Source organism: Podarcis cretensis, assembly GCF_951804945.1.
Source record: "Podarcis cretensis genome assembly, chromosome: 5".
Classification (NCBI taxonomy): Eukaryota; Metazoa; Chordata; class Lepidosauria; order Squamata; family Lacertidae; genus Podarcis; species Podarcis cretensis.
Genome location: NC_137174.1, coordinates 82597940 through 82610046, shown reverse-complemented (window position 1 = coordinate 82610046; position 12107 = coordinate 82597940). Strand labels below are relative to the sequence as shown.

At 37.9% G+C, this 12107-nt stretch overlaps 1 protein-coding gene across 2 annotated transcripts in view; it reads right to left on the bottom strand.

Moving 5' to 3' along the window:
- Window positions 1-12107, bottom strand: part of SMC4 (structural maintenance of chromosomes 4) — a 39216-nt gene that overhangs the window by 17172 nt on the left and 9937 nt on the right. For both annotated transcript variants that reach the window (XM_079977608.1, XM_079977609.1), the window contains exons 6-9: window positions 4853-5017; window positions 3516-3643; window positions 1643-1783; window positions 1127-1277 (exon numbers count right to left, since the gene is read on the bottom strand). In XM_079977608.1, the coding sequence (XP_079833734.1) occupies window positions 1127-1277; window positions 1643-1783; window positions 3516-3643; window positions 4853-5017 (585 nt within the window). The remainder of the gene's footprint in view (window positions 1-1126; window positions 1278-1642; window positions 1784-3515; window positions 3644-4852; window positions 5018-12107) is intronic.

Below are 12107 nucleotides of genomic sequence, written 5' to 3'. Positions count from 1 at the left end.
CACCTGCACTTATGTGGTAGCCCATGTCTATTGCAAAATATGCCTGTCTAAGTAGAAAAGTACAGGCTACAGAGGCAGCAATCATCATAAGCTTCTGTGGTTCAAAAATGTGGGGGCACACTGACCCCATATGAAGAAAACTGCATTGGGTAGGCACAGCCATTCTGGAATAACTGGCCAGTATCACCCTGCCATGAGGCAAAGAATGTGGAAAAGTGGCTTCCTTATAGAGGCAACCCAGATTGTGGAATTCCTCATCCTAGGAGATCCACCTGGCTGTTCTTCCTCCCCCCCCCCCCACTTTAGTGTGTTGTTTTATTTTGTTTTTGCCTTCAGACCTTATTGGTTAGGCAGACATTATAGTTGGCTAGATGACAAGGTGTGTCATTTTTGGATTGGTAATATGCACCTATCTTTCAACTTTTTGTCCTACGATAATGGTTGTTAAAAGGGTTTCGTGTTTAATCTGTTTTGGGTGTTATATACAAGCAAGGCAGATATAAACTTTTCAATAAATAAAGTTAAAAATGATTTTATTGCACAAGAGATTATACAGGAATCCCTCCACTTACACAAGGGTTACATTCCAGGGCCCTGTGCCCATAAGTGAAATTGTGTAAAGTGGGGAACACTGTCTCGATGCCTATTTTCCACTGCTCTCCAGCTCCCCCTATCCCAATTCTCTCTCCAATCCAGACCAAAATATAGAGTTCATGCTCTGGGGCTGGCTGGAGGACACAAGGGAAAGCGGCTGCTGCACTACCTCACTTGGCACTGTGCTACCTCACTTGGCAGTGCAGTTGCTGTTGGGAGCTGTGTGAATGAACTGGTGGAGTCAATCCAGCACTCCCACCAGTGTGCTTTGTGCACCCCCAATCTCCCTGCTGCACCCCTCCCAGTAAGCAGCAGTAATTCCACTAGGAAGCATCCCACTGAAATATAAAAGTCTTACTTCAGAGTATAAAATATTTTAGGCTTGGGCTCCAGATTTTATTCTTAAATTTTTAATAGCACATTGAGAAAACGCTTTCAGATAGATAGCATAATGAAGCAAACACTGACCTTTTGAAGTCAGTTTTCAATGGTATTTTGCCTAAACATATCAGAATGAAGTTTACAGGCGTACCTTTTCTTTATCCTTCTGAAGCTGCTTCTCTAGTTTTTTTGACTTGCTTTTTGCATGTTTTAGTTTTTCCCTTACTTGAACATCCTCCAAATCGAGCTGTTTAAATGTATTTTTATTTTCTTCTATGAATGCTGTGATTTTATTCAGTTTTCTAGAAAAAGAGGAAACATACCAATTACCTTTTCAATCAGTTAAAGACGGTATGATCATACTAAGCTAGTTTTTTTTTTAAAAAAAAAACTTTTACAAAGTATATATATATATATATATATATATATATGGGGTGTTAGGGGATGGGTAGTATCTCTGGTGGACACATTGTGCTCCTTCTGGGGAGGTCACCTCAGTGGTCTGACTCCTGGAGGTACACTCCACTGTCTCCTGAGACAGATGGATGACAACAACAAAGGAAGCAAAGTGTCATGCTCATTGCACAAAATGCACCAAAACAGCAACATGAATGCAAATTTCAAATATTGTTAACGCCTGCAAAGTAATAGAATTATTAATGTTTACTTTTCAATTTCTTTCAGAGCTTTATTCTTATCTTTCTTTTCTTCTGACAGTTTACTGCTTTTCTCATTAACTTCTTTAGTATCTTCATGTATTTCTTCTTTCTGGGTCTCCAGTCCAGTTATCTGCTTCTGCAACTCATAACTTTAAAAAAGAAAGATAGGTTTCACACGTCTGATAATGCAGACAATTGTTCTCATCGTAATAAAGATACTAAAATAGTTGGGAGAGATCCAACATTGTGCCAGCACACACAGCAACTTCTTTGTCCTCTTCACCCATTGAAAATCCCTTCCAAGGCAGATTTTCTCTTGGCCCTCCATGTTGGATGAAGAACTTCAACTCACAACTCCACTTCTGCCAAAGGCTTCAATTTTTAGATCAAATCATAGGTAAGGAAAGTTACAGGGTACAGAAATCAGCTAGTACATGAGAAGTTAACTACATGGCGAAGCATGAGCTAAGACACTGATCCAACAAGTGACACTCCCTCTGCACCTGAGTGGGTTGGCTCTCCACAGTTTGTTTGTGCTGGCAGAGCAGAGGGTATTGATGTAGTTGGGGTGGGCCACTCTTCCAACAACTCACTTGGTCATTCCCCTGATCCAGATCTCCACCACACAAGCTGAAGAATACCTCCCCAGGATCAGACATTTCTTGGGGTCCTAATTCCACCTCCATCGTTCTGCTAGGACCCTCCCCAGAGTCCTCTAGTTTTAACGCTCCAATCTCCTTCCTCTCCTCCTCTGGAACTGACCAAACACTCTAGGACATTCACAGGACTCATGACAGCAAAAAGTTTGCTATGCAAGCACTGTATCACCTATTCGCATTTATCAACCAAAAAATTAGCAATATTAAGGAGGAGGATTTATTTCCCCAAAATTTAGAGCAACTGAAGTTAGTCAAGGTGAATACTCTTTTTAAGAGTATTTTACACCACTAAAAGCCCACAATACAGTCACTACTCATATTGTGGAAAACTCCCATGTAGCGCCAGAGTTTTATACAAAGAAATTCCAGACTAAATGATAGAACTTGTGAGACCTAGATAGAGCCTTGAACGAAGACCCATCACACCCAAGTGCTAGCCAAAGTGTACCAAGGTGGTAGAATAGGTATTTAAGAGGAAGATGGAGCCAAGTCAGTATTCCACCCAACTTGTTTGTGCTTCAGCTGCTCTGGCATTAGCAGTGCCACAACACTTGTTGTCATGCACAGGTTCTCACTGCTCAAGGTATTCAAATATACATTTTAATTACCGGTAAATAATAAGAGCCTCACCCCAGTTTTCCAAAGTAGCAACTACCACCAATCCTTCTAAATTAATTCGCTGAAGAGATGACCTGGCAACATACATTTTAAATCTTTCATGTCCCCAGTAAATAAATCACTTTGGGATGTCTATGCCATACTATTCCCCTCAAATAAAATGTATTTAAGAGTAGCAGCATACCAATTGAATCTAAAAGCAATGTGTTAAATCAAGACTTAAGTTAGGTACAGTTATGTTCCACTTATTTCAGTGGGGACTAAATGCAACTACCTTTAGAGCCAACACATTGTATTTACTATGACGTAGAGCAGGGGTTGTCAACCTGGTCCCTACCGCCCACTAGTGGGTGTTTCAGGATTCTAGGTGGGTGGTAGGGGGTTCTATGGCACAAGCCGAATCCTCCTTCCATTGAGAACTGGTGGGCGGTAAGGAAATTTTACCATCAAGAAAGATGCATTAGTGGGTGGTAGGTATAAAAAGGTTGACTACCCCTGCTGTGGAGAAACAGCAGCACAACTAGCCCAAATCTTCCACTTCCCTCTGATCTAATTTGAGGGTGTAAAGAACACACATTAAATCATATCAAATGATGCTACTTACATGTAGTACTGACAAATCTTATTCTTTTCTCTGAACATTTTGTTTTCCAGAGAAAGAAATTCAAGTGCTTTGTTCCGTTCTCCTTCCAAGGCATCTTTCTCTTTTTCCACCATTTTAACTCTGTTCAACTAGACAGAATATTTCATAAATAATGGTTGGTTTAATGCTCGGATATGCACACCATAAAAACACTTTATATGAAACAGGAAAGACGAGAGCTTTACAGCACGTAACACACTATGGGCACAAACCAGTAGAATGACAGGAATTGTGTTTTTCTACTGCAATCACCCAGCTCACTCTGGTCCAGGAAATATCAGTTCCCTCCCTCCCACAGTATATGCAAAATGTAATCCTGAAACTTGCAAAGGCTTATCAAAAAGATAATGCTAAATACTATCCTATATATATTATTTCAAATCCTCAGAGAAAGCATTATTGCTTACATAGTGGAAGCAGTACCAACCACATACAAGAGGGTGGGTGTTAGGAGATTTGAGAGGAACCTTAACAAGGTTTCCAAAAGTATACAATATCTTTAGAGTAAAAACCCAACTCTCCCAAAAGCCCCATGACAATCGAACATACTCAGTGGCCCTAGAAATCCAACTTTAAAATGCACAAACGGGAAACTAGAGGTAAGGAGGAGTGAAGTGGAGTATCTGGGAAGACACATCTAGATATATAAAAAAATACATAGAAAGAACCATGTCATTGTCTCAATTGGCTACTTCTTGGGTTCACATTGAGACGTCATTTGTGCGGCCTTTTCTGACTCAATACCCCAAAGGGGAGGGGGAGAAAACAGGGAATAGATAGTTACAGATAGGTAGCCGTGTTGGTCTGCCATAGTCAAAACAAAATAAAATAATTCCTTCCAGTAGCACCTTAAAGACCAACTAAGTTAGTTCTTGGTATGAGATAGGGAATAGATAGGTAAGTCCCAAGAAAAAACTGACAGTGCTCTGCCAGCACAGACTCTAGAACACAGTCAGGACTAGAATTGGTTCTCTCTCATGCAAGAACACTTTCCTCCACTGTAGGAAAAGCTGTATTTTTAAATGACCCCAAGGATGGAAGATTGACTAGGCTATCGGAATCAATGGGCAATCCAGAATTTTAATGTAGCTTGAATTGTGTCTCTCGTTCTTCCCACAAAGAAACACAGCCTAATGAGGACTGAGCACATTCAGTGGCCACAGAATACTGAATGCTGGTGAGTAAGAGCTGAAGAGGGGAGTAAAATGGAATGGATGGAATCCTGAAGAGCAGCACTCCACACAATACTTATTTTATTCTATACTTTAAAAACAACAATTAGTAATCCAAAGTCTTACCTTCTCACCCCTCTGTTCATTTAATATTTCAACTTTTCGACATAATATTTGAATGGGCTCTTTTAATCGTTCTGATCCTATTATGTCTTCTAAATATTCAAGCATGCCTTCATCATGTACATTCTGCCCTTTTGGTTTCATCATTGCTATTTGTTCAACTTCCCCCTAAAAGATGATTCGGTAACAATTTTGTAAGACCTCTATTCAAAACCACAAATGTAGTTGCTCCTAGCTACAAGTGTGACAACAATAAGGAATTGGTTCAATTAATATGTTTGTAATTTGAGATCTTAAATAGGGAAAATTCACAAAACTCTGAGTTAATGGCATTTTCACTGAAGCATGTGATTTTTTTCTGCAGGCTGAGATCCCTATTTATTTTTATCCAACCCACAGGTGCCTCAGGCAGCAAACAATATATACCTACAATTACAGTATCATAACAGAGGTATAATAAATTATGAGGAGGCAACCCATACAACTGTTTTAGATTTCACATAAACTGAATTTCTTCTACAAGGGTGGACAACTGACCAGGCTTTTCCATTTGGCCCTCATTTGCACAAAACACTAGAAGCGAAGTAGACGGCACAGCTGAGCTTTAACAAAGTGGACCAAAACATTTAGCTTTCACATGTACTCCTATGGCTGAGGCCTTTGACAGAATTTAGTTTCACTTTAAAGAAAAATCAGGACTTACCATTATGTTTAAACCAGGGGTAATGGTTTAAAGCAAACTGGTTAATTTTATAATGTTGTGTGTCATGAAACTGACTTGTTAAACTAACTGAAATTTATTTTAGGGCAGAAACCCTACTTCAAACATAAATTATAAGGCAAGATTCACAAAAAATGAAATTTGGAGAGGGGAATAACTGGGACTCTGCTTAGGCTTGTCTACACAGCACTAAACCATGTTTCAGCTTTGCATGCAAATACAGCCAATTTGTGTAACCAGTACCCCACACAGGGGTGGTAATGTTAAGGCCTGTACAGTGGTGCCCCGCAAGACGAATGCCTCGCAAGACGGAAAACTCGCTAGACGAAAGAGTTTTCCGTTTTGGAGGTGCTTCGCAAAACGAATTTCCTATGGGCTTGCTTCGCAAGACGAAAATGTCTTGCGAGTTCCTGCGTTTTCCCCCCTCCCCCCCTTTTTCTAAGCCGCTAATCCGCTAATAGCGCTAATCCGTCAAGGGCTTGCTTTGCAAGATGAAAAAACCGCTAGACGAAGAGACTCGCGGAATGGATTATTTTCGTCTTGCGGGGCACCACTGTACTTGTACACATCTCTCAAAGACAGGCTCACAATGGACTACTTCAGGTCAAATGAGTACAAAGGTGGTGAGAGAGAAATAAATAAATAAATAAATAAATAAGGTCAATCTATGGCTTTGGAGAATAGACTTTATTGTCTAGCCTATGGATCAGAAAGAGTGTTTGCTTTAATACAAATATTTAATCACTCTTGGAAACCATAATATCTCGCCAACATGTAGGGAACACTGAGCATGCTATTTGTTTATGCACACCTATATTCACGACTATCTACATGTTAAAAAAATATTATTATCAAGTACATATAATATTCGTAAGATATTATGCAATAGTTTCTAATCTGCCTTTTAAAAAAGGCAGTAATAATTTGAATTACTGCAATTACATTTAGGTTATGGAGGGGAATGTCAACAAGGTATGTACTTTTCAGTGATAGGCACCGAACAGGAAGACTCACGCCAAGTAAGTTTTTGATACTATAAGGTTTAAGGAAAGATTGCATATTGATTGATTATATACATAAAATAACGCCAATTACTTTAGAACCTGAGCCAGTTATCTGTCATGGGCCCCTTGGCTCTAAGCAGGACCTGGCATGAATAGGCAGCCCAGACTCAAGAGGAGGAAGCTGCAGCAAATGGGGACTGGAAAGGGGCCCACAAGGATTAAGGGAAAAAAGAGGTCCTTTCCTTCTCTTTCTAGATGTCAGAGAGAAGAAAGCATATCTGCCAACCCCCTCTCCTAATGTGGAGTGCAGAACCTAATGTCGAGGGAAAAGACTTCAACCAGTCAGAGGGTGCGGGCTGAACAGGAGGAGCGCTGGATCTGGAGAAAGTAGGTGGTCTTGTCACCATCCCTTTCTGGGTGGGATCAGATGCACCTGCCTAGTTGAAGAATGCATGTTATGCACAACAGATTCTGAGAGTGAGTATCTCACAGCCAATCTCCTACTGTCTTGTCTTTAATAGCTTGGCAGGAGAGATGTGCCAACTGTTGGGACATCTTTGTAGTTTCTGTTCAGTTATGAACTTTTCACCTTTCTTATGTACCACAAAATGACTTCTGGCTCTTGTGCTTGCTGTTGAGCCTATATTACTATTAACCCGAATAAATATATTTTCCTTCCATTCGTTCTGTTTGAAGATGGGAGCCTGAAAATATCTGGCTAACAAAGATAAAGTGGGCAAACTGTTTAATGCCTAAGGCCATGCTAAACCTTTATCATCACTGGTCAGGCCACATGTAACAGCCACTCCTTACACAACAGTAACAGTTTGCAATTTGATATTACTCTAGTTCAGTCTGATGTTAGACTAGAATTAGTAACTATTACAATGGTTGGTTAAAAAATAATTGGGTAAGTAATTTCAGCAATGAAACTGGGCATATGCAACGAAAGTGGAACAAAAAAGAAAGAAAAAGGAAGTGAAGTGCAAGTTGAACCAAGTTGCATATTTTAGTCTGTCCAAAGGCTAGTACAATTCCAGGAGAGAAGATTCTGTTCTATAACCTTTTAGTACTGAAAATCAGTCAACCCATCTAGGAACTGTAGTTCAGAATTCTCAGAGAACAGCAAAATAGCAGTGGACATCATTTCTCCATCAGCTTCATTCACATGCCAAGGAAGGGTGGATAAAGTCTTTTAGCTTTTAAAATTCATTGTAACATAGTGTTTTAAACTTGGAGCTTTATTTTTTTTAAAAGGCCATCTGAACATAGCATGAACATATGAACTACACTTACAATATATTGAGCTTGTATCAAACAGAGGTTCTCTTATATAAAAATAAAAATGGTAGAATATCCACCTTTTTAAAAAGGAAAAATATTCTAAATATAGCCCAACAGCACACTTACGTTTATTATTGTGGGGTTGAACTGAGACACTAAGCTTCAGGAAAAATCATCTAATAACTCATCAGAATCAAGAGTCTACCTGGGAAATGACAAAAGTACCTGAGCTCTACAACCTGTTCTCTACTGAAACCATGAGTATTAGCTATTACCAACCAACAAGTTTTATAAAAATTGAAAGACACTGAATCCAGCACTTTTTTAAATAAAATTCTGGGCACTTGAATACAAAGTATAGTCAAAGAAAAGATCCAGATTTTAAAATAAAATACACTTACGTATGCAATTCATTTCCAGCCACTCTCTCAGTGCAGCTCAAGTCATACACAAACAGTAATTTATTTATTAAAACATATGATGTACAATTTTCTAAAATAATAAATACACTATTATTTATGCAATACATAAATGTGGGCCCAACTTAGCTGAAAATCAGTATTTTAATTATTATATAAAGAAATCCGTATGGATTTTAGATATGTTATATTAGAAGTGCAAACAGAAAACCCTGATAAAAATTATCCACACTTGGGACTTTCACTTGACATTATTTTAATATTTCATTAAGTGTTAAATAGCCTTTTTTCACTACTCTTCTGACAAGGACTTGTTGATTTCAGCTGGCAAAGCTATTTGCATTTTTGCATTATAAAAACAAATTACTGCATACATAACACTGTTATAATCACCTCAAACATTGATATAATCATTAAAATAAAGAACTGCCATTTACACAATGGATTTTACTAATATGGATACTACTTCTAGTTTTTTAAAAATAAAATTATGTTTTATTAAAAAAGGAAACAATGACTAAAGAATAATTTAATAAACCATACATGACTGTATTTTTGCATGGATTTTATTTTTTAACTTCTATACTTTATTTTGATTTGGTATACGTGTGTGTGCATGTACGCGCGCGCGCGCACACACACACACACACACACAAACAACAACAACAGAGTGAGCAAAGAAATCCTTAATACTCACTTTCACTATTTTTAAAATACAGAGAGAAAGGGAGGGGGGAACCATGACACAACCCTCAGATTCAACAGAAAAACGCTTCTCTGGGTAACCAATACACACCAAATAAGTTTTACTGAAATATTACTGAATACTGCTTTTTAACATTCTGGATATTATGTTCTATGAAATGCAAATCAAACAGGTTTGTTTTTAAAATCATTATTTTTGCTATTTTATTAGTCACTTTACTCAAGTGATTCAAAGAAACTTACAGATACAATAAAAATACTAAAACCAGTTACAATATATTTTAAAATGTGTAGAGACTCCACAGTGCAGTATTTTCGGCTGCAAACCTATACCCAGTTTCCTCAGAATAAGCCTCAACTGAATTAAGTAGGACTTGCTTTTGAGTAGCCATGTATAGAATTGCACTGTTAAAAATATATTTGCTTTCACTGGGAGAGACTTAAGAAAGTGCTCAATACTTTCATTGAAAAAAGCATGTTAGTATGACTTGACTATGCTTAAACTGCACAAGCTCCAATATGCCTTTATAGTAGAGAAGGAAACAATGAAAGCAACCACTATCCCACATAAATGATTAAGAGATCTGTTGATAGACTTGTAAGAGCTATCCATTACAGTCTCTGTACTACATGTTCAAAAAATAAATGAAAGTGTAATAGTTGACAGGAACAATATTTTACTGCTTGTGTAATTTTTTTAAATGAGGCATACAAGCTACTTGTAAATTGTCAGGAAAACTCAAGTTTTTGTTGTTGCTGCAATTATTGAACTGTGGCAGATTTTTCTTAAGTTTTGTTTGGTTTCAGTAATAGATGTTAGCATACATCATACAAAATAAAAACTCACCACATGCAAAACCAAAAATCCTCTACTTTTAAATTATACCATAAACATGCAATATTTTTGAAATTGATCTGAGTACACCCTGACATACTTCAGAATTTTATCTTTTACCAGTTTTAAGAAATTAGGTTGTTGTTAAAAGCTGCATTGTGTACATAGTAAATTCAATTTGTGATGTGCAGATTTAGGAACCTGTGTGATTTTAAAGCAAGAATAATGGCAAATTTTTAACAAAAATCATAGCAGAGTAATACTACAAATAACTGGTATAAGTATACATTGAAGCTAAACTTATAAAATTGTGTGGTGGTGTTTAGCAAATACATTTGAACCTCATCCAGTTAAATGTTAAGCATTTTTTTTAGGTGTCACTGATTTTTATGGGGGAAAGTTTAACTAACTATAAGAACCAGGGAATTAAAATGATGAATTTGGTCGAATCATGCAACTTTAAAGTTGTTCTTTCTATTAAAATGCAGACAAGTAAATTTCCCCCCCAAAGGTTTCAAACCTAAGATGATTTTCAAGAAAAAATGCATTTAAAATGTAATCAAAATATTTTAAAATTATTTTTTGAATTTACTACACATTTTAAAATTGATTATTTGTAGCTGAGCAAGGATGTTACAGAATAACTGCTAACTTAACATTTTTCCTTCAAGTATCATGGATAGTAGACAACTAAAATAAAATATAACTTTAGTTATAAGATTATCGTTTAATATAAACTGGGAAAGAAAAGATGAATATAATACAAGTATCTTAAAACAAACCTAAAATTATAATAAAACTGACAGTTGCATCCAAGACTCACTGAAGTAAATGAAACCAAGTTACCTATAAGCTAGAGTCCGGAACCCTCTCCATATAGATCATCTGACACAGTATCAAACAGTTTGTGTATAAAGCTGCTATTCTATGTGAAGTAAGAACCACGAGAAAAAACAACTAGCTGCTGAGGTCAAGAACTATAATTACATCTTTACATTCACATATTTTGGCTGGGATAATAATAATAATAATAATAATAATAATAATAATAATAAATTTTATTTATATCCCGCCCTCCCCAGCCGAAGCTGGGCTCAGGGCGGCTAACAACAATCAAAATAATCCAACGATTCTAAAAACATTTCATTATAAAAATTAATTAAAATCAAATTGATGGCAACCATTAAGCAAAATTCTGTGCAGATTGCCAGAGGAGGGGGGTCAGGCTGCGCCCTGACCAAAGGCCTGGTGGAACAGCTCTGTCTTGCAGGCCCTGCGGAAAGATGTCAAGTCCCGCAGGGCCCTAGTCTCTTGTGACAGAGCGTTCCACCAGATTGGAGCCACGGCCGAGAAGGCCCTGGCTCTAGTTGAGGCCAGCCTAACCTCTCTGTGGCCTGGGATCTTCAAGATGTTTTCATTTGCAGACCGTAAGTTTCTCTGTGGGACATACCAGGAGATCCAAAGGATTGCTTGCAGATTTTTTTTCAGGCACACCTAAACTCTGATATACTTCACACCCGCTGAACATGGAGGGGGCAGTTAACAGTGAGCTTCAACATTAAGTGAAGAGCTGCACATGGTAGAAGAATAGGCAATCCTTCTCTCAGTGGAAGCCCTTTCCACTTATGCATGGGGATCTCTGGATTCCAGCTAAAATTTATTATGAGTCCAAAACTGGTAGCCAAAGACTAGCAAGTCATAGCAGATGCCATACCCACAGGGGTCATCTTGTGCATTAAACTTATGCTGCTTGTTTAAGAACAGGTATTCATAGAGTCATTTCTGTGGCTCACCACTTGTGCAACATGGTCAGCCTCCACCCTTTACTGCCCCATACAAAAAAGTCCCTTGGGGTCCTCTGGAGCATCAGTCCACAGCTGGGAAAGCAAGTTAGCTAGAAAGTAAAGTTAGTGATACCCACCCCACATGCAGGAACAGAAACCTCCATTGATCTCTCTTGGGTTCTGTCATCTGCAATGAATGTTCATGTAGAACCAGCCCAATTTAGTTTGCTGCCTGAAGTGGAGTCCAAATGGGCTAAGTATCCTGATAGGCCAACACATTAAAAACAGTCCCTTTTTATATCTCTACCTACCAACCACACATGAAAATTAGTTTTGCATGAGATGGACAAATACTATTCGACTATAAACCCATCCTTCTGAGCCACATTGCCATTTAGTACCATTTAACCTGCAAGTAAAGGTTCTTGCTCAGTTTCTTCGAAGGTATACAGAATGGCACTGAGGGGAAAAATCCATAGTTTAAAATAAAAAATACTAACCAATTC